Raw genomic sequence first — 27,391 nt, 5'->3', positions numbered from 1 at the left:
ACATATTAGACTCCCCGAAATCAAGAGAACCCTTGGACCACAGAGAAACCAGTTGTGCCAGTATCCTAAGTATTTCATGACTGGCCAGGCAGTGGTGGCACACACCTTTGATCCCAGCACTTGGGAGGCAGATGAAGGAGGATCTCTGAGTTTGAGACCAGCCTGGACTACAGAGTGAGATCTAGGACAGCCAGGGCTACACAGAGAAACCCTGTCTCGTAAAACAAGAAAACAAACAAACAAAAAATTATTTCATGACTGCCACAGCTATCCACCTGGGAGCTGGTGTGTGTGTGTGTGTGTGTGTGTGTGTGTGTGTGTGTGTGTGTGTGTGTGTGTGTGTTTTACTGGAAATTCAAGCTTGAGCCTTCTATAAGCCATTCAATGCTCTAAGGCTGAACTATATCCCCAGCCTCTAAAACCAAAGTGTACTTTTGAGATAGACTAATTTCCGAGGGAATGGAGACTGAGATGTTTAAGGCAACTGGCAGAGGTGCCTCTTACTAAGAGACGCTTCATACTATGTGGCGTCCATCCCTGTGTCTTGTGACCCACTTCTCTCCCTCCACACAACTCTTAGCAGGTAAGAGAAACAAGTGTCAAGCATAAATAAGAACTACCAGCAACCAGTGACTTGTTCGTGGTCCCCAGGTAGGATCAGAAGATCCTGGAATGAGTGCAGCCCCTTCATGCCCTGGTGGTAGGCCCTTGCTTGAGTTCCAGGTCGAGGCCTGCTCTGAACCACAGTGGGATCCTTTGCCAGCTACTTAGCATCACAGAGCTTTGGCTTTGGATGTGGTGCTATGGAACAGAATGATTGGGTGAAGCCAGTTGTGAATAACCAAGAGATATGCAGTGTCGAGAGTAAGGGGGAAGAGCTGTGTGGAGCAGCAAACCGTACAGAGGTTATGACAAAGGCACCTCCATACAGAGCAGAGTCCGTGCAGCGTTACCAGGGTGTCTCCTGGAGAGCTGGATCCATCCCGGACAGAGTAGACGAGGCGCTCTGTGAGCATGGCTGCCTGAAGGATGGATGCATTTTGGATGGATGGCTGATGGCTGGGTGAATGCCTGAATGAATGGGTGGGCGAATGGATGACAGGTGGATGTTTAGAAGGATGAATGGGTTGATGGATAGCTGGGTAGATGGATGAATGGATGGTGGGATGAGTGGATGGATGGATAGAAGAATGAGCAGGTGGATAGGTGGATGGATAAACAGGTCCTTAAAAGGATAGCTGGATATTTGAAAGGATGGATGGTGGGTGCAGAGATGGGCGATGGCTGCGGTGTAGCCTGAAGGACCAATAGCACACAAGATAAAGGAAGGAGATGGGACCCTGGTGGGAGATGAATGCAAGCACAGTGCTTTTCAGGGTCCCTGGGTCTTGGGATGTTGGAGCAACAGGGACCCTAGGACCCCAAGAAAGGCTCTGCTTTCATGCTGGGAACAACAGGGAGTCATGATGAGATTCCAGGTGGTGGGGGCTGAAGAGGGGGAGGTTACATGGTTATTGCATTTGTTCTTTTGTAGGAGGTAAACGGGACAGGGTAGGGCACATTCTGGATCAGGGGCTCAGGTGACAATCAAGATGCTTCCCAGGCTTTGCCTTCCGCAACTATGTGGGATGGCGTTGCCATTTGTAGAAATGGGATACACTTTGGGGAGACTCAAGCTAAGGTTTGAGTGTGGAGGCCCTTTGACTAAGGGGGAAAGTTACACAAGTACCTGGTTATGTGGGGGTGGCCCTAGGTTCTTGTCCTCCTCGGCATCATGAGGTCATGAAGTGACTCAGGTGGCATTATAGACCCAGCAGATGCTCACTCAGCAGGGAGTGACCTGCCTGTCTTTCCAGAGACCGAAGCTGACGATGCGAGCAGCCCAGAAGGTTCTACCGGGCCTCTGCCCTGGCTCTCCAGGCGCAACCAACAGCTGGACCGATCTGAAGAGGAGCTGGATGAGGCCTCTGGGAGCCCTGAGGTGGACTTAGCTGGAGAGAGTTGTACGGAGCTGGAGTGTGAAGACCAGGGAGCGTCCAGCCCTCTGGCTCCAGGACAGGGGCCAGCCAAAGGCTGGCTTACCTCTATCACGCAAGGCAGTAACTACAGACCTTCAGAGCGTCTCGAGGCCCAGCCATCTGTTGAACATAGCCGCACAAAGTCTTGGAGCAGTGGGACGGTGAGCCTCGGCCAACCTAGCGACAGCCTTGGTTCTTGGGAAGGAGACATCGATGTCCCTCAGCCTCCCACCTTGCCCAGAGCCCTGCCACAGGGTCAGCGCCACCACCCTCCACACCCAGGTGATGGAAATGGAGGTGACGTTGCTCCGGCAACACCCACAGAATTCCGGGACTCCTTAACAGCACCAGCCCAGAATGTCGAGTGCTCTGCAGGCACGTGGGGGGAAGAAACCACCAGCCTGCCGGGCTCTCGGCCTGAGGACCAAACCTGGAAGAGGACTAAGACATCAGCTAAGCCACTGCCTTCCCGGTTTACTGGTTCTGTCAGCCCCCTGAGTGCTCGGCTTGGGGCAATAAAGAAAGTTGTCCCCCAGCACAAGCAGGGAGCCACTCTGGCTGGTCACTCTTCTTCACACACTCCCAAGTATGGCAGGGGACGCCGCCTGAACTACCCACTCCCTGACTTCTCCAAGGTGGGGCCCCGGGTGAAGTTTCCCAAAGATGAGAACTATCGACCCCCGAAGTCCAGAGGCCACAACAGGCAACAAGACTCTACCAGGCCCCTCATCTTCAAGTCGCCAGCTGAGATTGTTCGGGATGTACTGCTGAGTAGCGGAGAGGTGTCCCTGCCCAAGGAATCTTCTCTTGCTCACGCCATCACCAGGGTGCCCCAGGAGTTCCAGACACCGGAGCAAGCCACTGAGCTAGTTCATCAGCTCCAGGTGAGCAAGGCTCTTGTCCGGGTTACCCAGACACTTGTTGATTAGAGAAACTTTGGCTTGGGTTAGAGCCCCTGCTGGTGAAGGGAGAGTTGTTTCTGCGCTAATGCTAGACCCTGCCCATTGCTCAAAGAAGAGCAGCGTGAGAGACTGGGAGTGTGACACAGTCAGTATAGTGCTGGCCTCCCATGCACCAAGCTCAGCATCCAATCTCAGCACCTCATAAATGGGCATGGCCGTGCATGTCTGTAACCCTAGCAGTCTACAGAGTGGAAGCAGGAGGATCAGATATCTGAGGCCGTCCTGTCCTCAGCTACACAACGGTAGCAAGTTCTGTGCTAGCTTGGATGAGAGACCCCGTCTCATGAGCATGTCCGTGTCTCGTGCATGGATGCTCTGTTTATTTTCAAGCACAGCTAACATATCTAACTTAAAGAGAACAGTCTAGTGGGCACCCTCCTCCTCACATCCACACGGAGCAGCTCCCCGGATCCTTTTTCTATGGCCAGCCTCTTCCCCCACTCCCACAGCCCCCACTGAGTTAAGCAAAATTCCAGGTATGCAGTTATTTTGTAGTTTATTGTTTAACCCTAAGAACGCTGCCCACAGGGCCACGTACGGAGGCAGAAACAGGTCCCCCACGCACTCAGAAGTGCCTTGTTCTTTCCGTCCCCTGGAGTCAGATGAAGCTTGTGGGTGGCACTTGGCCCGTGTGCCCTTCAAGTCTCTGCAGCCCTTTTTACATTTCTTTTTTCTAAATATCTTCTGTCTGCCTTTTCTCCTCTGCTCTCTTTTTGGAGGATGATCACTGTGGAGTCAGGTCTTCCCAGTAGTCATCCACATTTTGCACCCTGCTGAGACATATGCCATGTCTCAGGGGACCTTGAATGTCCTCCCTGACCATCAGTACGATCAGAATTTGGGGCTTGGGGTTGTAGTCTCCTATGTGCGCTTCTCCCACTGGACTATCAGCTGCTGGAAAGGGTGCTGTGAGCTTCCTTCAGATGTGGCCACTTGCAGCCTCTCCTGACCTGTGAAGTCCCCTGCAGTCCTTGCCTTGCCCTGAGGCCTTCCCTTGAAGTGAAATGATAGCATTGTGATATTGCCTCCTTTTACATGCATTGCTATAAATCTCCTAAAGAAATAATGCCTTCCCTCATCAACCACGAGGTTACCAAGATCTTGTCAGTATGGGAAAAATGAAACAGTCATTTGATTCCCTGCCTCCTTCCCTCCCTCTTCTGCCCCTCCCTCCCTCCCTTCCTTCCTATTCTTCCCTTTTAGATTTATTTATTTTAGTCTATGTGTTTGAATGTTTTGCCTGCGTGTATGTATGTGCACTGGGTGCGTGCATGGTACCTGAGAAGGTCAGAAGCTGTCATCAGATCCCATGACACTGGGGCCACAGATGGCCCTGAACAATTTATGAGTGTTGGGAACCTAACCTGGACCCTCTGCAAGAACAGTAAGTGTGCTTAACCACTGAGCCATCTCTCAGCCCCGCCCCTCCTCTGACACCCTATTCTGTTGTGCCAGGGTGACCGAGGCTGCAACTCCTCATTCAGCTTGGCTGGCCACAGAGCCTGTGGATTCTCCTGGGGTTACAGGCATGCATCACCATGCCTGGCTTTGTCTGGTTTTGGTTTTGGGGGGGACAAGATCTGGTCTGTTTTGCATAGCTCTGGCTCTCCTGGAACTCACTATATAGACCAGGCTCTCCTGGAACCCACAGAGATGCTCACAGTCCTGCCTCCCAAGTGCTGGGGTTACAGGCATGCACCGTCATGCCCAGCCTCATGCTTGACTTTATAATACAGGTACTGGAGATCCAAGCTCAGTTGCTCACACGTGCACAGTGGGCACTTTACCCCTGGGCCCACCACCCCACCTTTTACAACAGCGGCTCCTTTTCAGGTGTCATTTCCTTGCATCGTAGGCAACCAATGGCATCTGTTTTGTTTCTTCCTCACTGTGAGTTGCTTTAACAAGACTCTGGGTTTCGTGTAAGGCCAGTGATCCAGAGTATAGAAGAGCTATAACTTTTAATTACGTTTCCGTCCTTTCTCTGTGTCTATGCATATGTGTATACACGTGTTCATGTATGTGTGGATGCACATGTGGATGCTTGCCTGTGGAGCCCAGCAGTCAGCTTTGAGTGCCTGCCTAAATTCTCTACCTTACTTGTATTTTTGGAGACAAGGTTCCCTTTGACCTGGTACTCACCAGTTCTGCTAGGCTGGCTGCCCAGCTGCCAGCCCCCAATTGTGTGCCACCACACCTGGCAATTTCACTTTGAGTTTTGAGAATCGAACGCAGTTCCTCACGCATGTGTGGCCAGGAGTGACTGCATCTTTTCTCTACAGGAGGACTATCACAAGCTCCTCACCAAGTATGCGGAGGCTGAGAACACCATCGACCAACTTCGCCTTGGGGCCAAGGTAATGACTGCCTGGAGCAGGCAGAGCTGTGTGGGTGGAGCCAAGAGCAGAGGAGGAAGGTGCGGGGGAGGGGGTGGCGATTCGTAGAGAGATGGCCTACCCCAGAGTCTTAGAGAAAGATGACTGGCTCTTGCATCCTGAGGCTGTGTACTGGGGAATCCTAGTCCTCGCATCACCACCAGGCCTCTCTCTGACCTTGGGCTCTCTCTCTCTCTCACTCTCACTGTTGATGTCTTTGAGTGATGGAGCCTGGGGTACTCAAGAATCTCCCCAGAAGTTGCCTCCTCCTCTGTGACTGGGGGTGGGGATGACTGCCTAGGTTGAGTCCTGATCCCGTTCTAGACAGCTGGGTGACTTTCGGGCTGTAGTGCAGACTTTCTGCTCAGTCTTTCTTTGGTGTCCCATTTTTTCCGGTGTCACACTTTCACGTTTCTCCCCTGTCTCCCTCAAAACCTTCTCTTATCCAGCTGGAACTGAACACCCCGTGTGGGACAGCCCAGTGTGGTGCTGAAGGGATTAGCTCATCTACTCTGAGAACTGGGTAGCATAGCCTCCCACCATGACCTGTCTCCAGAGGAGGCTGAGAACCCTGAATGGGGCCCTTCTCTCTCCTGGGGCGAGGCAGGAAGTGAGCCAATCAGCCCCTGGGACTTCCTGCTGTCCTCAGACCTTTGTTTGCTCAAACAGGCAGCAGAGAGGAGGCAGGACAGAGGTGCACACCCCCCACCCCCACCCCCGCTCTGGTTGTCACCCTAGAAAGAGGACACCCCACCTTTTTGCAGAGTGCTTCCCACTCTGAGGTCCCCTGTCGTGTGCTGGCCTCATGCATGCCTTCAGCCACTTCTGGGGAATACAGGTGAAGTCAATCCTAGCAAGAAGTTGAAAAGGGCCTGCCTGTCTCCAGAGCCCAGAACAATGCGGGAGGGGCTGGGCCCACCCAGGAGGGAACCAGGCCGGAATACACCCTCTGTGGTGGGAAACTGGGAACCACAGTCCGACGGACCTGAGACCAACATTGGCTGAGCCACAGTCCAGTCCCAGACTAAGGGTGTCCCCTCTGCTTGCAGACACAAGGCTAAGCCGTGATTGTCCTAGAGCAAGTGTGAGACACAAAGGTGGGACATCCCCCTGGATCTGTCTGTTCTTCCCAGATGGTATAGTTTCCTCAGGTCTGGGATCCCTAGATCTGGTCCAGCATGGTGTGTGGGACAAGCCTACAGAGAGGCAGGCCGTGGTGATGGGAGTATCCGCTGGTGATTCTGTTAACTGCTGTCCTAAGTCATTTACAACTGGGCGCGGAGAGGTTAAGCAGGGTCACACAAGGTAGAGGTGCCAGAGCTAGGATTTGACCCTGAACACTGGCTGCAGGGCCCAGGGCTCACTTACTCTGCCAAAACCAAGCCAGCAACGCTCACCGAATCTGCAGCCAGGAAAACTGCCCAGGGAAGGCCGAGCTTAGATCTAGGAGCGTCTAGGAGCCAGGGTCCGTGGAGCGTGGGAGAGGGGACCAGGACTAACTAGGAGTCATGGGTGGGCCTTACGCTGTGTGCTGACTCTAGAGTCTGTGGTGATGTCACTACTGGCTGTCCTGTGGCGACGTCCTCCCAGCTCCTGTTCCTTGTCTCAGCTTAAAGGGGATGTGAGACAGTTGGGGAGACAGAAGCCACCTTTAAAGGAATTGTGCTGTCACCACCTTTAGTGAAGGCTCAGAAGCTCCTGATGGGGTTCAGTGTGTGTGGGGCAGTTGTGTTCCTTTCCCACCCCTCTTGCCCCATTCATAAAGCTCATTACCATTTTAAAGGCTTGAGACCCCATCTGTGCCCAGAATACTCATGTGTTTAACCCCATGTTTCCCAAACTCACTGGTCCACCCTGCAGAGTGGCTTCTGAGGATCATCACTGCATGATCTACTCTGTCCAGAACGGCAGGTCATAGCAGGCACAGGCCCTACGGCTCAGCAGTTGCTAAGTATTCGCTACTTCCTCTGGATGGCCAGGGCCTCACAGGCCTGGGGCTCTGTCTCCCTCGTTCCCATCCTCTGTATCTGGAAGCTGCCAGGTTCCCGCTGCTCCTCAGGTGGGGCCTTGGCACAGTGGGTAGGGAACACAAGAGGGCGGGGCCACCCCTGGGATTTGGGTCACCTCAGGAAGAAAAGGGTGTTGATGGGCAGGCCCCCACAGGCAAAGCCGAGCAGATGGCCCAGAGGATTATGAAAATCCATCTTTGTTCTCAACTAGGGAGGCTCAGGCAGGGGGAGGCAGTGTCACCAAATTGCACTTGAGACAGCCAGGCTTCAAAGAACAGCTTATGCAAAAGGGGCTTCCTGTCTGGAGGCTGTGGAGCCCCTAAGTCAGGCCTATCTTCAGCTGCTTTGTCCCGGTCATGGGGTGGCAGAGAACAGTCAGGATAGCCCACCTGAGCTCTGAACTGGGTAGCAAGGCATCATAGGAGTTGTATCTTTTTTACTGGTCCACCTTCACGGTGGCCATATTCACATAAGGATAGGGAGGATGTTGAAGATACAGGGATGAAGGTTAAGGTTAAGGTAATGGTGTAGATGATGGTGAAGACTGTGATGGTGCTGATGGGGGTGATGGTGGTGATGTGGTGATGGTACTATTGGTGTTGCTCTGACGACAGAGAGGATGGTGATGGTGGAGATGCTGGTGACTGTAGTAGTTACTCGCCTATTGCTGTGATAAGATACCATGACCAGCCAACGTACAGAAGGAGGGAGTTACGTGGGTTTATGGCTCAAGGGTCCATCACCATCCCGGTGTAGAAGCACAGCGGGCAGTCATGGCGTCTGAACAGCAAGCTGAGCGCTCACATCATAAACTACAAGCAGAGAGAGCAAACTGAGACTTGTGCCTGGCCCTCGAAGCCTCAACGCTCGCTCACCCCAGCGACACATTGCCTTCAGCAAGGCCACATCTCCTAGTCCTAACCCCCCAAAATGCCACCAGCTGGGACCAAGTATTCAAATCCCAAGGCTATTGGGGACAGTCTCTTTCAGACGATCACAGTGCCAGTGCTGAATGTGCAGGTGGCAGCTGCCATTTACTGACACTAACTTCACGCATGGTGATGTCAACTGTGTCATCCACTCCAGAACTGAGGTGTATCATAACAGAGCCTGAGTCTCTGACTTTGGAGCACACATTAAGCCAAGCTAGCCAGACTGAGAATTTTCACCTGTGGCTTCCACAACCTCTGTCGGGGCTTCTCAGCTGGGCTGCTATGGTGTGAAAGCTGCCATGGTGTGAAAGCTGCCGGTTGGTGGCACATGATGGCAGATGTGCCTGCAGCCAGGGAGCCCCTGGATACAAAAGCAGACCCTGGCTCCCTGCTTGGAACCTGGGTTCCCTCCTGCTGAGCTCCAGTGTACTTTCCCCATCAGCTGCCTCCCTCCCTACACACTTCCCACACCATCTTCAATGTCAGAGCACAACTCCTAGAAGGGTCTGTCTGTGCACATAACATCTCCTTCCTTCATTCAAACAGCCATTTACTATTTACTGTTTATCATTATCAATGTAGTTATTGTTGGAAATATTTCACTAAAACATTAATGATTATTATATATGTGTTACACACATATATAATAAGCATCACTCGTAACCATTATTGTTACCGGTGTAAAATCTAGCTGGTGATCTCTTGTGGCACTTAACTTATGGGAGTCTAGGGCTCATAGGGGCCTGAAGCTGCAGTCTCAGAGCCTGCGTGGGTCGGTGCTAGGTCCTCTATATATATGTTGTGGTTGTTTAGCCCCTAACAGTGGGAGTAGGGGAGGTGTCTCTTACTGTTTCGCCTGCTCTTGGGACCCCTTTCCTCTTACTGGGTTGCCTCGCCAGCCTTGATAGGAGGGTTTGTTCCTTGTATTATTGTAACTTGTTAAGCTGTGGTCCATTGATCTCTCTGTGAGGCCTGCTCTTTTCTGAGGGGACATGGAGGAACAGTGGCTATCGGGGATGGAGGACTGGGGCGAGTGAGGGAGGGAAGGCTGCTGTCAGGATGTATTGTATGAGAGACGAATAAATAAAGAAAAATAGGGAAAGTCATCTCTACCTGCCTCGTTTTTCAGGACCTCTGTAAAGACAATAGGAGGCGGCTTTTAAGTCCCCCGCCCAGTGCAGGCCCCACTGAAAAGTGTTGTTCATGATTCCCAGGCTAAGGATGGGGCTCCTGTGTGGAGGAAGGAGGAAGCCTGGATAGCAGATGCGTTGTGGCCTCTTTGCAGTGAGCTTGCCCTGTCTGACTCCTTCCCTCCCCTCCTCCCTCTTCCTCAGGTGCACCTGTATTCAGACCCACCACAGCCCAGTCGAAGCTTCTGCTCAGGGTCAATGCCACAAGGAAGTAAAGTCTTATCCTTCTCTATCCCGCAACCCAGATTAGCAGAGTGGTGGCCCGACCCTGCCCAGGATCCACAGGCCTCTGAGGCCACGGGTGAGTTGGGGAAAGAGCCAGGGCTTTTAAGCATCCCCCTGCTCATGGAGGACGTTAGGTCCACCCTGGGGACCATCCTGGGAGAGCCTTGGCTCAGCCACCTGGCCTCTTGGTTCTATGGTGTGAGCAGTGTTCTCCTTGAGCCCATTATAGACCCTAAAATGAACACATATGACCCGAGTTAGTCCTCACATGGTGCTGATGAGGAACACAAGATTTATAACACCAGCTTTTATAGGTCCCATGATAGTTGGAAGACTTGGGGCTCAGAGAAGCAAAGGCATACCGGGGTCACACAGCTTGGAAAGGAAAGGGCGAGGATTCGAACCTGCTTTTCCATGAATTCGAGTCTGTACTTACAACTGAGTCCATTCATCCCCCAGGCCTGACACCATCCCCTTACGACTTTGATCTAGGGTAGAGCCCTACTGCATTCACTCTGGTAGGGGAGCAGCAGAGTGGCCAGCCCTCTCCCTGGTCTACTGTGAAGGTTAGGCGGGAGGGGATCAAGCTATGGTTGATGATATGGTGGTCAGGGCTTCAACCTCAGCGGACTGGGGGACTGTCCTCAGTCCCAAGGTTCAGTGGCTGTGTATTCCAGGGTGGCCGTTCCCACGAACAGACCTGAGTCCCTCCTCGTCCCCCGGCATGGCCACTCCTGGGCGGCTTCCTCAGAGCCAGGGCGATGCCCCGGACCAGCCCTCCACAGGACAGACCCAGGCACTGACCTCTAAGGCCAGCCGACTCCTGGCCAAGGTGAGTGAACCCCAGCTTTGTCCCACAAGACACCTCATTCCAAAAGCACGCGGCCTCTGTGTATGTGAGATGCTTATACTGGCCCCAGATGTCTCTGCTCTACCTCCGTGTGGGCTGACCGACCACCCATCCCCCTTGCCCTCAGACACCACGGGATCCTGCCTTCTTGTCACCCAGAAGGTCGAACCTTCTGAATTGAGCGGCAACCTGTCTGTCGTCACAGCTTCCCCAGTAAGGCTTGGAGGCCTCCTGTGGTGGTCCACCGGGAGACCCTCACTCTCTCTGCCCTCCACCCGACATTTTCCTCTTTATGACAAACTGCCCCTTCTTCGTTTGTTCATTACCGAAGCCAAAACTGTCACCTCTTGAGGTTTTGCAGACAGCACTCCAGCTCAGAGTCCTCTGCAGGTCTTTGTCTACCTTCACACTTGGCTCTGTTCCAAAGGTGTCTAAAGAGACTTAAGAAGACACAACGCCCTAACCACATTCTGAAAACGGAAGTGGGGGAGCCGAGGCAGAGGGGAAGTCCACACAGAGAAAAGTAAATTAAGCTAGCTCAAAGCCAGTAAACAAGATGTTCTGTTGGGCCCCCGAGCTCTCAACCAGAATTGTACCTTGGGCTTTGAGCTTCCGGCTGTCCGCTGTCTGTTACAAACACATAAAACACAGTTGTTACATTACCTCGCTTGACTATCCCACCCTTCGGGCCCAGCAGCCACTCACCCGCCTTTGTCTTTTCAGTTTGCGGGATGTGTCATATAAGTAGATTCAGCCATGTTCCTCCTTTCCATCTGATTTTTTTTTTTTTTTTTTTTTTGGAGTTTCCCTGGTGTTTTCTGGCTCCTCTGTGGTCCAGCAGTGTGACATTCCACTGCCACCATTCTTGGTCCTGTACCTGGGAAAGCATTTCTCTTTGGCAGCCAGGGCACACTGAGCAGATGCAGGGCCTGGCTGAGACCCCATCCAGAGCCAGGTTGTCCCACTGGGGAGCCACCAGCCCTTGTTGGGTTGTTCACTTCTTGGCATTGGGTAGGTTTGAGGGAGGATGAGCTGGGAGTTCAGAGCACACAGGAACTTAAGGACATGTCAAAATGAAACTTGCAATGATCTCACAGACTGGTGACTCATGACTGTAACCCCCCAGCATTTGAGAGGCCGATCACTGAATTCAAGGCCAGCTTAGGGTTCTGAATGAGACCATGCTTTAAAACAAAACAAAAACAAAATCTCTCACTGGACTCACTGGTAATTTCTTTTAACTGATTACATATTGAAATGATAATTGTAATCAAATAAAAAATTTTATGAAGGGCCCACAAGATGGCTCAGCAGAAAAGGGGGCTCTCTACCAAGCCTGGTGACCCGAGTCTCAACTCCAGGACACACACTGTAGAAGGAAAGCCCTGACTCCTAAGAGTTGTCCTCGGACCTCCATATGCACAACATGTTGTGTAATGCACACAAGTGCATCCGTCCACACACCCCCCCACACACTAAATACAATTTAAAATAAAAAGATATATTATTACAATTGACTTCCCTATTTTCACATTTTAATTTCCACAACATGTTTAATCGTATAGGATATGTAGCTCATATCACAATTCTACTTCATATACTATATAATGCGACGTGCTATAATGTAGTTATATAAATTTTCCTATTTCAGTTTACCCTAGTCGCCCTCAATAAATATGAGTTGTGCTGTTGTTGTTGTTTTCCAGACAGGGTCTCATTATGTAGCCCTGGCTGACCTGGAACTCACTTTGTAGACCAAGCTGGCTTGGAATTCATGGAGCTCCTCCTGCCTCTGAGTACTAAGTGCTGGGATTAAAGGCAGGCACCACGATGCTTGACTTTGATTTTTATTTTAACTATTTTTGTCCCCCCCCCCGCTTCTTTTGTCTGCAGTGTCAAGGCTAGAACTCAGATCCTTGTGATTTCTGAGTAGACACGCCACCACTGAGCCACACCCTCATCCCTAGGCTGACACTGTAGACACTCCCAGAGTTGAAGTCTTTCTCCACCCAGAGAGGACTGAGCAGGTTCTGTGAAGACACAACTCGGTTTTATATGAGAGATTCAACATCCCTGTGTGTTGCTGGTTAGTCCCTTTACTGTACCCCAAGCAGCACACTGATCTTGACTGGCCCTGGAAGTGAGGCCTTGGAGCCTTTGTACATGGGAATATCCCATGGGTCCTTCTCCTTGATGGCTTCATACTGTCCCTCAGACAGCACATGTGCTGTTCCTCCCGCCAGTCAGACTGCAGGAAATGTCCCTCATAGGTCTTCCTACACATGAGTGCACCTTCTAGATTTTTTTCTCAAGTCTGTCCTGGCCAAGGCCAGAGGTGGAATGCACTTCCAAGACCCACCTCCCTGCTGGGTAGATACCTTGCATTCTGAAGGCAGACGTAGCCCTTGTCCCCAGAGAGCGGTGTGGCTGAGTGTGTGAAAGTCACCACTGGGTCTGGATTCATCAAGCATGCTTCTTTCCCTCCTCTTGTTCAGGTGGAGTCCTTCGAGGAACTGGTACTGGCCGGACACCTCCCACCCCAGGACCAAATCAAGGTACCGCTACCCAGTGTGGACATTGCACCAGCAGTGGCCAGATAGCCCATCCCCAGAGTAGAGTCTCTGAGCCCCCTTTTGCTAAAGGCAGGTGGCTGTGTCCCAGACCAGTCTTCCTCAGAAGTTGAGACTAGCTCCTACTTAGTGTCCCAGACAGATGCTTCCTGGGTCATGGCAGCAAGCCCACGCTGAGCCACGATGGCTCGTCAGGCAGTCTGGATGTGTTATCACTGTTTTATATCCTCATCATAAACGCCCACCAGGGAGCTGTTAAGCATCATCCCTGCTTAACTATGATGAAGCAGAAGCCCAGAGAGAAAGGACACCGAAACCACACAGCCGTGGGCGGCAGAGCCCTGAGCTGGACCTGCTGCCTTCTTGGTCGTGACCCCTGCTGCTGTACCCCGGGGTTCCAGGAAAGGACCTTTGCTTTCTCACCTACTTCCCTGTTATTTTCCAAAGCTTAGAACCAGGGGTAAAAAAGAGACAGGGTCATTTTTCCCATGAAACTGTTACACTGGACATACTTGTTTCCCTTGGGTTCAGGTTTTAGGTAGTTATAGCCAGATATGTCCAATTTCTCCTGCTGCCAGAAAGAGCCTCAGGAAGGCGCGTGCGGGACCCCCAAACCTGAGAGTTTGTGCAGGGAAAGACTGGGCATGGCATGGGTGAGAACCTACATTCTAGGTTCAGTTTATTCCTAGGCTCCTATAGGAAGGACCTAGTAGGACAGAGATATAGCCATATGTTGATTGGCTATGTTTATGTTTGCCATGAGGGCCTAGCAGAGTTTTTTTTAGGACCAGGAGCTCTGGGTCCAGTGGGCCTGAGTGTCAAGTCTTGCCTGTACAGCTTGCTCACTTACTGTGTGAGTTTCAACAACTTAAATACATTTTTTGTGTGTGTGTGTGCTATGTGGAAAATTATCTCTCTCATTGCAATTCTGCTAGAGCAGAAATGAATTTAGAATGCTTTATCTACCAGACACCATGCCAGTCACCCCTCTCCATACTGTGAGGTGGTAATACCATCTGTCCTCGCTATCTGTAAGGACTGGGGGGGAGAGTGACTTTTATTTTCCGAATGGCACGGTTTTCACATCAGGAGTGGAGATCTGGGCTCTCTGGAATATTCGATCCCTATGGGGAAACAGTGGTCGGGTATTTGCTGCGGCCTCTGACCAGGAGCCAAGGGGTCCTGTGTCTACCAAGAGGACACAGTGGTCAGTGGGCTAGGTCATGTGGTTGATGGCAGAGAGCTCTGTCTAGGGAGAAGCCTCCAGAGGTGCTCAGCCACAGCCTCTGTTTCTCAAGCCTCATGTGAATCCCGTAGCCCCCCCACCCAGGAGCCACCAGTCTATTGTGTGAGCATGATGCCCCTAAGTCCAGGCACTGAAAGCTCTGACCCTTGTGTTTCAGAACTTGGAGCAACTGAGGGCAGCCCACATGACCCTAGAGGCAGAGTACCTGCAGGCCGGCAGAGAAGAGCTCCTGGACCCTCAACTTGATGGCTCCCATGGGAGTCCCAGGACCCTCAACATCTGCAGGTAGGTGCTGGAGAAACAGGCCCAGGAAGACAGGAGGGTCAGACCCCTGGTTCCCTCTGTCTCCAGGAAGGAGGCATTTCACATCCATCCTTGTGTCACAGGGACTCAGGAGCCCCTGTCCTAGTGATCAAGGAGTCTAGAGCTGAGAATCCAGTCCTTTAGATAACATTTTGGGGATCAGACCTGCAGAGCCCCTCACTAGATAATGAGGAAATTGAGACCAGAGGAAACTGGGCTCTATTTCAGAGTCACACAGCATCATCATGGCAGAAGGTACTGAGCTAAGGCCTCCTGAGCCCCATTGGAGTCTAGTCATCTTGCTATTGAAGTTCTTGGAGCCATCTATTAATGGCTTATGTGGACCCTTAGAGGCCACCCCTAGGGTCTCAGGTTTGACACTTGTCACCACGGTGGTATTTCTTCCTTCAAGGGAGCTAGAAGCAGAGATATACCACCTGGGACAACGCCTGGAAGAGCTGCAGGACCATATGGACCAGACCCAAGGAGAGACAGAACCGTGCAGGCCAGACCTGCAGGACAGCACCCCACCCATGTCCTTTCTGCCCCAGCCAGCTCATCTGTCCATGCCTTCAGGACCAGTCTCCTCGCCAGATGCCCAAACCTACCAGGAGGTACTGCTTCCCTCCATCTCATTGGTCCAGTCCCCTTTTGCTTCTCTTATCCATTCCATGTTAATTTCTTCACTATATATTTAGGAAGTGTGTGCCATATTCTAGGTCCCGTGACACACAGTGGGGATGCAGTGGGGACAGAAGGTAGAGAAGGTGACCTCTGCCCTTACGGAGTTTTTTGAATACATGCACTAGTTGTAGAGTTATTTATCATTTTGATAGCAGGCTGAAAGGGAAACGCAGGCTCTGTGGAAGTGAAGGGCGGTCATTGTAACTGACTAGGACGGGGACACCAACTCTCTCTGAAGTGTTTAAAGGAGACGGGAGAAGTGGGAAGTGAGTGGGTTTTATGGTCTGCCGTGTTGCTGCAGACTCCAGCATGGGCCTTGTGATGCCAGAGCTTGTGGTTCATGTCACAATTAGACCCTCCTTGGGTTTTCAGTAGAGGGTAGCAGCAGGCACTTGTGGGTCAACCAGTATGAGACTGGGGAGTGACAGGGTAGAGGGAGAGATGAGAACATGAGCTTAGACAAGGCTCAAGGGTTCATTTGATCTGCCTTGGATGAGAGTGAGAGCAAAGGCAGCCCACTTGGCTCCAGGCCCCCAGCCTGAAGTGAGGGACAAGGGGTGCGGGTGCTTACAAAGCTAAGACACCAGACACAGCCTCTGTGTGGAACGTGTTTTTGACAGAGCCCTTTCTCCACACCGTGGTCTGTTAAGGGACAGCCACTCTCTCCCTCGGGTGGGTGGGCTGTGCTCACACAGATGGCAGTGGTAGCAGTTCTGAGTCCCTAAGCTCCTGCTCGTGGCCCATGGCGACCTGCCTGCTGCTGCTGAGCAGGGCAGGGCTAATGCATTAGGTGAGTGGGTGTCCCTGAGGGTTGGGGATTCACCTTGAGCCCTGCCCAGTAGGCAGAATGACCCTGGCAGATGGCATTCCCTGTACTGACAGGAAGCGTGGGTGGCCAGGCTACAGGGAAAGGTGAACACAGGTAACTCTGGCAGGCAGACTGCCTTGGCTTCGGTATGGCTTTAGCACATCACACCAGCCTCAATTCCTGTGTGAAATTTTGTGTGGTTTGGGACACCGAGGAGAAATTGTGTCTGTAGTATGCCTGGCAGGCACCAGGAGCTCCGTTCCCAGCAGCCAGCCATGACGACCCTTTAGCCTTCACAGGGTCTCACACACATGAGTGAATGGCAGGAGATAGGCCAACATGTTCACTTTCTTGATCCTCTCCTCAGCCTGTGACATAAGATGGCAGAGGCAGGTGCTCAGAGAGTGATGGTTAACCTCTGTCCCCCACTTCCTTGGCCAGCCTGCCACCACCACTTCCCCAGGAAGCTCTTGCATGCTCCCCATGAACAAGGAGTTAATCCTGAGCATCAAGACAGAGGAAAAAAGCCCAAGAGGTCTCCCGGTCCCACTCAGGGACAGGACGCTTCAGGTGGAGCAGGACTTCCATGGCCTTCTGGAGAGGTGAGTGAGTAGGCATAGGATGAAGACACTGGCCACGGCTGGGCTGGCCACTCTGGGTCTCCCTTGTCCCCATGGGCATAAATGATAACTTCTTGGGCATCTTCCTGCAGATACCTCAGCGTGAAATCCCTCCCTGAAGCCTTGAGGGATGAAGATGGGGAGGACCTGGAGGAGGAGGAAGAGGAGCAGGACCATCATGGCACCTTGGAAGTTGGTGGTCCAGCCGCAGCTCCAGGGAAAACAGAAGCTGTGAGGGTATCACCAGGAGAGCATCCAGCGCAGGCTGAGGAGAGCCATAGGGATACTACGCAGTAAGTCACTGGCCTCTGTCATGAGCTCCAGTGTCCCATAGAGGGGTAACGGTTGGCAGCACAAGCAAAAGAGTTAGGGGTGTGGCTCAGTAGGAGAGTTAGAGCATTTACCCAGAATGCCCTGAGTTCAAGTCTCATTTCAGGAAGAAAAGAGTATCCAGCCTGTAATGGTTCTTATATTCTTTGCTAAGTTAGTTCCTATTTGTAACACAAAATTTTGGCCTTCCATTTATAACATCATCTTTTGAGCCCGTGGAGGTCTGTGCAAATAGCTAACATAGGAAATTCAGGGTATTTCTGCTATGGTGTGCTGGGAGGTTATTTTGGCTTCCCACATTACAGTTAAGAGATGTATGAGGTTCGGAGATGGAAAGCACTGCCCAAGGTCACACAGCTAGGTGACAGAGCCAGGACGCATCCCCAGGGATGTGTGTCTGATGCCATCACGTGCCCCTGGACTGGTGCTGAGCCCCAGGTCTGGGTCACCTGGCTCACACAGGGGCTCAGAAACGCTGTTTATCTCCTTCCCTGCTAGGGAAGATGATGAACAGATGGGATCTATGAAGTCACCAAGCTTCCGGCCACCCATGGCCAGAGATAGGTACACACCAGTCCTGGATACAGCTGAAGTGGCTCAACGGGGCACCAAGGCCATGGCGTCACATCAGAGCAGTCTGACCAGCCTGGAAGAGAGCAGGCCCTCAGAGCTCCTTCCTCGAAAAGCCCTGCTTCGGGCTGGTGGGCCGCACACTGAGGTGAGTGTGCTTGTGGGCTAGTCAGAAGATCCCCTGGTGTCTGAGCTCTGTTCCTGGCCTTTGCTCTCGTTGGCTCTTTTCATGTGTCCCCGCTTCTTACACTGCTCCCGTCTCTGCAGCTGAAAAGCCTGCCCACCAGTCAGCATTCGAGCCCAAGGCCACTTGTCCTCTGCTGACAGCGTCCTTCCTGAGCTGTGGCTTGTGACTATATGTCAGTGTGTCAGAGCTGGGACCCGGTTTCTAACTGTGCCATTTGCACCCGCAAGTGGTAATTTGAGGAGCTGTTGCAGGGGTGAAAGGGCACAGACAAAATACCACTGAGGCTGTGTATTTTTATGCATACACAAGCGCGTGTGTGCACACACACACACACACACACATGAATGACACACAACACACATAGCATGTACATGTGTACCTGCAAGCACATACACAGGCACAATGCATGCCTACTCATATGCACATACACATGTGCATGCATGTGCAGTGAACATGGACACACTACTGTAGTCATGATGAACTTTTCCTTGGCAGTCTCTGCATTAGACCTCAGAACACCGAGGGGGCAGGGCACACTCATCACACACACACACACACACACACACACACACACACACACACACACGTTCCCTGTGTCCTGCTTTAAACTCACGAGCTGGTGTGTGCATGGTGATGGTTGTCCTAGGCATCGCTGCAGCACATGGAACTGCCTGAGCCAAAGGGCGCTGGGTTAAGGCTTTCTCCTTCGCCTCTTTCTACACCTTGCAAGCCCCTAACAACTCTCCCAGCAGCCCAGATGGAGCCCAGTCCTCAGGGCAGCCAGGCCTGCTCAGTGTCCTCTTGGCTTGGCTTTGAGGTCAGACAGCACTGGGGTCTTAGAGCCCCAGGAATACGAGGCCAGGATCTGGGAGGGGCTTCCCAGTGCACAGGAATTCTTTCTTCAAACATAAAGGATGTGGTTTGTCTTAGGAGCCCTGGATGGTGTCGCCAGAGACAGACAGTGGCTTCGTGGGCTCAGAAACCAGTATAGTGTCACCCTTCACCCAGACCCCAGAGCACCGGCTCTCCCATGTCGGGTATTGTATCCCCCTGGGACGTCTTAGAATGTAAATGTCTCTGGTAGCCCTGAACCAATAGTCTCAGCATGTGCACACCCTCTCGTCTACGCCAGTGGTGGGTCCCATTCCTAGCATGCTGACAGAGAGCCTCAGAGAACAAAATTGACTTCTTGAGTATCGCTCAGCCCATTCACAACTGTTGGGGGATTTTTTTTTCTTTTTTTACTATGCAAAGTCAGGAGTAAAGGGAGTATGTAGATGGAGCCGTCAGGGAGGGTGGTGTGAGATGACAGGTCAGTAGAGCAGGTGGAGAGAGACCAGAAAGAACTTAAGAGATAGGTGAGGGTTGGGGGAAGCTCTACAGGAAAGGGGATGGGGTGAGGTCACCATGGCAACTGGCAATCCCCAGGGTGGGGCACTGGTCACCTGGAAGCCCACTTGGCAACTCCGGTGTGCCCGTGGAATTGTCAGGAATGGAGAGCGCTTCAGTCCTTCCCTATATGCCTGGCAGGTGCACTGTGACGCACACGTCAGAACAAGGAAAGCCCCAGATGAGACTGTCCTCAGTCCTCAGATGTACTGAGATGCTGGAGACGTGCAGCCCTAAGGCTGAGAGTTCAAGCCTTAGCACACAGAGGGGCCTAGGTACCATAGCTTGAGCCCTTTCTAACCTCAGTGTCTCTCCTCCCCTGGCCTCCAGCACTTCAGGGCCATCAGCTCAATGCCCCACTGCTTCTGTGCCTGGTGATAGAACCTCCCATCCCAAGGCCAGGGGTCCCATGGTTCCCAGAAGAGCCACTGAGGCTGGCATACCCAGAAGCCAAACCCAGCGGCATCTCTCCAGCCTGAGCTCTCCCCGGAGAGGGGCACAGAGCTGCCACCTAGAGGAGACACCAGTGGCTAAGATAGGTGAGTGGGGAGCCTGGGTAGGCTGCCGCCGGGGAGGGAACCAAGTGGAAGCATCAGACAGCCTTGTATTGTAGGTCAGGATGTGAAATACTATGGGAGTTCACCACAGGGAAATTAAAGATAGGGTTTACAGACAGGGAAACGTGAGAGGCGCCTCGGCCGGCGGCGAAATGCTTACCTTGCAGGCGTGAGGACCTGAGTTTGATTCCCAAGAACCCAAATAAAAAGGCAAGCGAGTACCACTTGTAATTCCAGAGCTGGGGGCGGGGGCAATGATAGGTGGATTACAGGGGCGCTCTGCTCAGCTAGTCTAGCCAAATTGGCAGCCCCAGGCGGGTGAGAGAGCCTTCTTCAAACGAGAAACAGCAACCAGTAGGGACTGGGAAGGTAGTAAGTGGTCAAGAGCACTTACTGCTTTTGCAGAAGGTCTGAGTTCTGTTCTTAGCATCTCCCTCAGGCTCTCAGAAGTGCCTATACCTCCAACCCCAGAGGGCTTTGACACCCGGGCCTGCAAGGACACCAGTAGTTCTCTTGCACGCGTGCACACACACCCCTTCGCACCTCTTCTTCGCACATCGCCCATCCCTTTAGTCAAAGCTCCCGGGCTCATTTCTGCTGTCGCTGTTCGCCTTCCTCTGCCTCCCTAGCGGTTCCCAGGTCTGAGTTCAAGAGACAGAAGCAAATTTCCAAACAGCCCCTTCCCGGTGGAAGAACCAGCCCCGACTCTGCCCCAGCCCCCACAGCTGCCTCCAAGCCTCGTGGGTCAGCAGAGAGCACTGCCAACCTCCTCCTCAACAGGACAGAGCGCGAGTAAGTGGGCACAGCCTGGGCGACCCCACCTTGCTGTCGGATGGAGCGCGGAGGAGACTGAAGGCTATGACAGGGCCCCTAGCTTACACAGTGCCGGGGCCGGACGAGCCTGGGTCTTGCTTCCTAGCGTACTGATGCTTTACAGGACGTGGATGGAACTGATGTCAAGAACTCTCCTTTAGCTACTGGGGGATGCAGGTGCCTCTTCCTGGCTCTGAGACCCCACCCCCACCCCACTAGCCCTGCCATGTAGCATCTGCATTCCCAATCAATATCAAGCTAGGTTTGGGGGCACGTCCCTGTAATTCCAACACCAGAGAGGCAGAGTCGGAGGGATTATGGGTTCTGTGCAGGCCTGGACTAGATGGTGAGAGCCTGTCACCTCTCAGCAGCTTTCTCCTGAGACCCTTGATTGAATAGAAGCCCCTCTGTTAACTTCTTGGAACACACTGGGAATGAGGCTACTCTGGCCAGTGCAGTCGTGTCTGTTGCTGTGTGCGCAGTTCTGACCAGCAGCTGTTGTACTCTGTCATGGTCTGAACCGAATTTGCCTACTCCTGAGGTCTGTGGACCTCAGTGTAGTTGTGTGTGCTCATGCGCGTGCGCGCCTGCGTGGGTGCGTATGCGTGCGCATGCGTAGAGGGGAGAGAGCTTGGAGGAGATCGAGACTAGCTTAGAGAATAATGTATGTATGTGAAGGCCCATCCTGAGGACAGTGAGGGACTTTGAGTAGCCAAGTGCCCTGTCACTATTGAGCTTTATAAGTTCCCTACCACAGGGGTCAGTACAGAGGCCAAGGGGTAGAGGCCACAAAGGATGCCTCAACGGGGGAAAGGTGACCCTGGACTCAGGAAAGGAGGGGCATTTTTTTTAAAGAAGAGCCGTTGTGGTGGCATGTTGCTGTGCTGGTGTGCCGTGGGGTTTGGTGGTCATTAAGCCCGGGGGTGTGTCAGGGAAGGCAGACCTGAAGGACTCTGATGGTTCTTCAGCTGATTGCTGGTTCTTCAGTGGGGTCAGGATCGAATCCGCAGAGAAAGATGGGCTGCAGTCTCCAATAAACCTCAGACAACTAAAGTGTTAAGTCAGGAAGCCCAAGAGCCTGACAGATCCAGCCAGAGGACAGATGACACCCCAGGCTGTGTTCCAGGTCCCAGCCTAGGAAGCCAATCTGGGATTAGCCAGTTGCTGGGAGCTCTGGCTCTCCTGCAGCTACCACAGCCCCTGGGCTTTGCCTTGGAAACCCCAGCAAGCATCTCCCTGGGGATCACCACGGAGACCCATGCTCAGTGCACACACTGCTTGCTTGGACATGACCAGAGGGAGGTCTCTAAGCCTTCCCGGGCAGTCACCACACAGGTCATGTTGTCAGGGAACACCAAGAGCCCAGGGATCCTGAGGGGAGGCCCCAGCCTGGGTACCTCACACAGAATGGCTGCAGAGCCCACCTCAGCCCGAATGATGGTCATGCCGAGGCCAGCCTCCAGTGGTGCTCCCTACGTGCGGTCTGTGTCGGGGCGTTGGTTGGTTTGTCCGCGGCAGTGCTGGCAAAGCCCGCAGGACTCTGAGAGCTAGTGAGGCAGGGGCCTAGCAGGCCAGAATAGGCCGTTTACTCTCTTTTTGGACAGGAGGTGGGCCCGTGTCCAGCGGGTAGCCTTGCTGACACCTTCATCTTCCAGCCTGCTCACTCCACAGCATCCAGAAACATGTTTCCCTTATCTACCCTAGAACCCTCGGCTCTCTCCCTCCTGAAGCCTGAATTGGGGAGTGTGCCCCAGCATCTGATGTGTCTGGGGTTACAGAGTGGGATGTTTATCTTGCCTGCCTGTGGGTCAGGGCCGGGGAGGCAAAAGCAGGACGCAAGTGTCTTCCCTGGGAATAACCACAGACTGTAAGAATATCTGCAGGAATAGGATCAGAGAGTTACAGCTCAGACAGTTACAGCTTCTGAAAGGAGGTGGGAAGGCAGGGCAGCCCTGTGTGCTAGGGTCTTGCTATGTAACCCAGGCTGGCCTTGAACTCATGGTAATCCTCCTGCCTTGGCTTCCAAACCAGATTCACTGTTGTGTAGTCACTGTCTTGAGAGGCTGAGCCCGTCTGCTAAGAGGGTTACCCAGATGTGCTTGTGGAACATGAACTCGGAAAGATGTCAAGGCTGTTACTGGGCTGTACAGCCCGAGCTTGTGTCTGCAGACACAAGCCACCCCACCCAGGAAATGCTGCATCCCGATAGCTCTGTTCGTTGCTCAAATGATCTCGTTTCTGTCTCTTTGCCACTCCAGCCAGGCCATCAAGGATCTGCAGGCGGAGGTGTCACGGCTCCGCCTTCAACTGGAGGACAGCCTGCACCGGCCACACCCAGACGGCCCAGCCTGTGTAGCTTCTGCTCTCAACCACTCCACCCAGACCCAGGAAAAGCTGGGTTCCTCACCCTCCTGGGGCCCCCACTATGGCAGGTAGAAGCCCCACCCCAACTCCTACCTCTGTTCCCTATAGCGTTAGCCAATCTCTGGCTCTCTGGGCACAGGGACTCAGTCAGACACTACACACTCCCCTCCCTACAGCATGGCCACTGGTCCATTCTCAGGCTTTTCTTCTCACATGTATTTAGTTTATGACAGGGTGCACGTATGCCAGGGCCATATGTGGAGGCTGCCTCCAAAACCTCATCCGGTGACGTCATATCTCTCTTCCATGTTGCTAGTAAATCCACAGAGAGGCTGTCTGGGGAGCCTAATGGTGTAGAGCCAGCTGAGCCAATGGGAAGACGTCGAGCCAGGTCCTCCTCGGTGCCCCGGGATGTACCCAGACTGTACCTGAGTAAGTGACCAGAGAGCAGAGGCCAGGGCTGGTTTCTAGGGATCCTCGTCAGTATGTTGGCTCTGTGGTCTGGGAACCTAGAAGAGCCCTGGGGAGGTTTTTCTGTATGATTGTTTGGAGCTATTGTGTTCTGGGACAAAGCACATCTCTAGTCCTAGCCATGTAGACTCTGCCGTTGTTACCATGAGGGTTGGGACTGGGGGCTTTGTGTAGATGGTCACCAACCTCCACTGCAAATGCGACACCGCAGTGGAGAGTGCAGGTTCCTCATCCGTGGAGTTTGTCCCTGGCCAGGCTGTCACCTGCTCTGAGCAGATAAAGTGACAGCAGACCACATAGAAATAGCAACGTCTGCCTCCTGGGGTTGCTGCACAGGCGTGTGATAGCCACAAGGCTCCAGGCTGAGATGCAGGAGGTGCCCTTGGTCCCCTGAGAAGACTCAAGATCAACAGCCCAGGCATCACCCTGAGCCCCACCCTCCAGGTGAGCCCCTCACCTGCCCCCTCTGAGGCTCCGCTCCCACCACAGGTTCTGAATCTGAGTCGCCTGCCCCTCGGCTCTCCTCTGAGAAGAGCAGGACCTTTGAGGAGCACCCCCAGGCTGCACAGTGGGGGACAAGACCACTGAGCAGCTCAAAGCGGAGGGAAAGAGTCTCCTTCCGGGGTCAATACACAGGTGAGCTTGTGCACACTCAACACACGCTCAAGCGCGGAGCCCCATCCTCAGCCCTTGGCTGATATTTACCGTGTATGTGTGTGTGTGTGTGTGTGTGTGTGTGTGTGTGTACACGTGGTGCATGTGCTTGTGTGTCCTCCTACGTCTGCTGTCTTTCTTGATCACTCCCCACTTTATTTAGTGTCTTCATTTGGGTCTCTATTGCTGTGATGAAGCATCATGACCAAGAAACAAGTTAGGGAAGAAAGGCTGTTCATCCCCCCCCCCCAAAAAAAAAAGGATGAAAGGAAAGAAGTCCGGGCAGGAACTCACGCAGGGCAAGATCCTGGAGGCAGGAGCTGAGGCAGAGGCCACGGAGGCAGGAGCTGAGGCAGAGGCCACGGAGGCAGGAGCTGAGGCAGAGGCCACGGAGGGTGCTGCTTACTGCCTTGCTCCTCGTGGCTTGCTCGGTCTGCTTCTTATAGAACCACCAGCCCAGGGATGGCAACACCCACCGTGGCCTGGGCCATCCCCCATCAATCTCTAGTGATGAAGATGTCTCACTTGTAGCATGATCTTATGGAGGAATGTCCTCAGTTGCGTCTCCATCCTCTCTGAGGACTTTAGCTCAGGTCAAGTTGACATAAAACCAATCAGCCACTACAGGCAAGATCTCCGACTGAACCTGAAGCTCACCAATTCATGTAGTTCAAGTGGCTGTCTTGCCCTGGGTGTCCATCTCTCCCGCCGACCCCCTGCCTCCTGAGTGGTCGGATTATAGGCGCTCACTGTACCCACCCACCTTTTATGGGAGTGCTAAGGATATAAGCTGGTCTAAATATGGGTGTTGTGAGAATATAAATATGGGTGTTATCCACTGACTCATCTCCAGCCTCAGCCCTTGGGTTTTTTGTTTTTGTTTTTATTTTGTTTTGTTTTGTTGTTGTTGGGTTTTTTATTTGTTTGTTTGTTTGTTATTGCCTCTGTCCAGTGGAATTTCAGGAGCTCAAGACCATGCTGGGACCAGCCAGATACCTCGTAACGTTGAGAGCTTTCCATTGGCTGTCCAATATAGACCCGTTCTGTCCTTGATGCTGTTCCAGAAATTGGCCCTTTGATGTCCCCCTTTCCAGCTCTTTAGCGCCCAAGGAGAGACACTCCTGATCCCTCAGCTGAGCCTGGGGCAAGGAAGGGACAGTGATGACTCCTGACTCATGACACTAGTCATGACACTTCTGCCTCGCCAGCTTCCACATCCTGCCTCTGCTGCATGCCCCCTTGCTTCCACACACAAGAACTGGCAGCTGCTTCTAGAAGCAGAAATGCAACAAGGAGCCAGGAGAGGGCAGTAGCAAACAGGCATCTGTGGTCTGTGTACACACAAGTGTGCAGTGGGTCTATCCGTGGAGTGTGCTTTCACATGTGCACAGGAGATAGGCAGAGAGCAACTAGTAAAACCACTGAAAGAGAAGAGAGACAATTAAACCAGTCCTCAGTTCACACAGGTCTGGACACTGATCTTTCTGGATTCTTCTCCAGGCCAGGAGTACCACATTCTGTCCCCAAAGGCCATCTTGAAGGACAGTGGCACTCCGTCCTGTCCCCACTGCCAGCCCATTAGGACCCAGGACACAGGTAAGAGACAGCATTTTGTTCAGCGGAAGCTTAAGCCTCTCCCCATTGAGGAGTTTTATTAGAGCTGAACACGGACTGTTTGATGAGAGGAGAGTAACGCTCAAAGGCACACAGCTTACAAGTGATAGGGCCAGCATTTGAACTCAGGTCTCTATGCTCCAGAGCACTGGCCCCTCCCCACCATGGATCGATGCCCAGACAGACTTTTCAGTTCACTCTCTTGCCCAGTGCCCACCAGTATTGTCTCCAAGGAGCCAGCATCAAAGCAGAGTGGTCAGGGCAAACCCAGACCAAGCAGAGGATGTGCTGGCCAAGGCTGGCCTGGAAAGCAAGTGGACAAATCTGATGCTCAGGCAGGGGCTACAGTGGATATCCCAACTGTTCTTTGACCTTTCACTGACCCCGATTTCCCTCTTCTGGACTCCCACGAGTACACTGAAGGCTGTCTCAAAGGCAAAATGGGCTTGTCATCTGGAGGGCCTGGGCCTTCACTTGGCAAAGTACTGCCTCGTGGAGCCTCCGTCTCCTCCGCTCTACAGGGGAGATGGGGAGAGTGGCTAGCCTGGTGGGCTGCTAGGCAGTGTGGAGTGATACATTACGTCATTAGCAGCTAGTGTGTGGTCTGTGCCTGCTTACCCCTTCATGGTTACTGCGCAGTGTCCTCCAGCGGGCAGCCTGGGTGGTCTCTGCAGGGGACCCGGGTCTGATACTAGAGATGCCAGTCATTGTCTGCAGACCTCCCTTCCTCCCCCCTCTCTCTCTTCCCTTGCAGGCAGAGCTATCTCTAGAGAGCCACGGGGCTCATCTGCCGCTGCCCCCCTCCGCTGTGCCCTGTGTGGTGAAGTCAGGTCCTCTGTAGAAGCAGATGGTTCCAGCTCAGGCCCCTCTGGTAGGAATGAGCGCTCAGCATCTTCCTCCAGCCACGGGGCTTGGCCAGACCTTGGGGATGCTGTAAGCTCCACTAGAGCAAAATAAATGGAACAGAGGTTCAACATCCCAGAGGGATGCCCTCCCTAGGGTGGTCCTCCACTGCCCATCAGCCACAAGCGCAGGGGCGGCTGGCTGACCCACCGTGCTTGGCTGCATCCGCCCACATCCTCACGCAATGAATGACTCTGTGTCCTTCCTTCCCTTGCAGAGAAGAACGCCCCCAAAAAGCCTTCCACCCCCATCCTCAAACGGAAGAACAGGCAGACGGGCTCGCCAGTACGAATGGCTCCTGGACTCTGGTACCTGGCTGCTGCGCCCCCAGCCCCAGCCCCAGCCCCACCGGCTTTGGCCTACATCTCTTCAGCTCCCATTATGCCTTATCTACCACCCACTGTGTGAGTCCTCCCTTCCAGCTGCCCCATGCTGCCCCAGTACCTGTGAAAAACAGCGTTCTTACATCATGTCAGGATGCTGTGAGCCAGGGGTAGTGTCTTCCTGTAATGTAACCGTATGGAAAATGGAATATAAGCCTGACGTTCTTGTAGTCACTCAACAAACTCTCACGGGACAGGCTTCTGGGTGCTTGGGGACCTGGTGGTGAACTAGACTAGCAAGAGGGCCCTGTCTCTGGAGTTACAGCTTCTTGAGGACCTAGAACCCTAAGCCATCTTTCTCTCCTAATGAGTAAGCCTGTAATAAGGTGTGTGTGTGTGTGTGTGTGTGTGTGTGTGTGTGTGT

General features: G+C 53.1%; 1 protein-coding gene across 3 annotated transcripts in view; it reads left to right on the top strand.

Annotated features, from left to right (window-relative positions):
• Akna (AT-hook transcription factor) overlaps window positions 1–27,391 on the top strand; it is a 36,629-nt gene that overhangs the window by 6,353 nt on the left and 2,885 nt on the right. For 2 of the 3 annotated variants that reach the window (XM_021199937.1, XM_029540258.1), the window contains exons 3-21: window positions 1,857–2,902; window positions 5,263–5,337; window positions 9,631–9,787; window positions 10,389–10,543; window positions 13,057–13,116; window positions 14,535–14,662; window positions 15,093–15,294; window positions 16,614–16,774; window positions 16,885–17,085; window positions 17,621–17,840; window positions 18,810–18,916; window positions 19,599–19,807; window positions 20,455–20,617; window positions 22,897–23,070; window positions 23,319–23,434; window positions 23,963–24,109; window positions 25,628–25,723; window positions 26,496–26,612; window positions 26,862–27,048. In XM_021199937.1, coding sequence (XP_021055596.1) covers window positions 1,857–2,902; window positions 5,263–5,337; window positions 9,631–9,787; window positions 10,389–10,543; window positions 13,057–13,116; window positions 14,535–14,662; window positions 15,093–15,294; window positions 16,614–16,774; window positions 16,885–17,085; window positions 17,621–17,840; window positions 18,810–18,916; window positions 19,599–19,807; window positions 20,455–20,617; window positions 22,897–23,070; window positions 23,319–23,434; window positions 23,963–24,109; window positions 25,628–25,723; window positions 26,496–26,612; window positions 26,862–27,048 — 3,721 coding nt within the window. Of the gene's footprint in view, window positions 1–1,856; window positions 2,903–5,262; window positions 5,338–9,630; window positions 9,788–10,388; window positions 10,544–13,056; window positions 13,117–14,534; window positions 14,663–15,092; window positions 15,295–16,613; window positions 16,775–16,884; window positions 17,086–17,620; window positions 17,841–18,809; window positions 18,917–19,598; window positions 19,808–20,454; window positions 20,618–22,896; window positions 23,071–23,318; window positions 23,435–23,962; window positions 24,110–25,627; window positions 26,056–26,495; window positions 26,613–26,861; window positions 27,049–27,391 lie in introns of those variants that run through there. The other variant, XM_029540259.1, reaches the window with a different exon arrangement.

This window comes from Mus pahari, chromosome 6, assembly GCF_900095145.1.
Source record: "Mus pahari chromosome 6, PAHARI_EIJ_v1.1, whole genome shotgun sequence".
NCBI classification, from domain to species: domain Eukaryota; kingdom Metazoa; phylum Chordata; class Mammalia; order Rodentia; family Muridae; genus Mus; species Mus pahari.
This window is presented reverse-complemented; position numbering and strand designations above follow the sequence as displayed.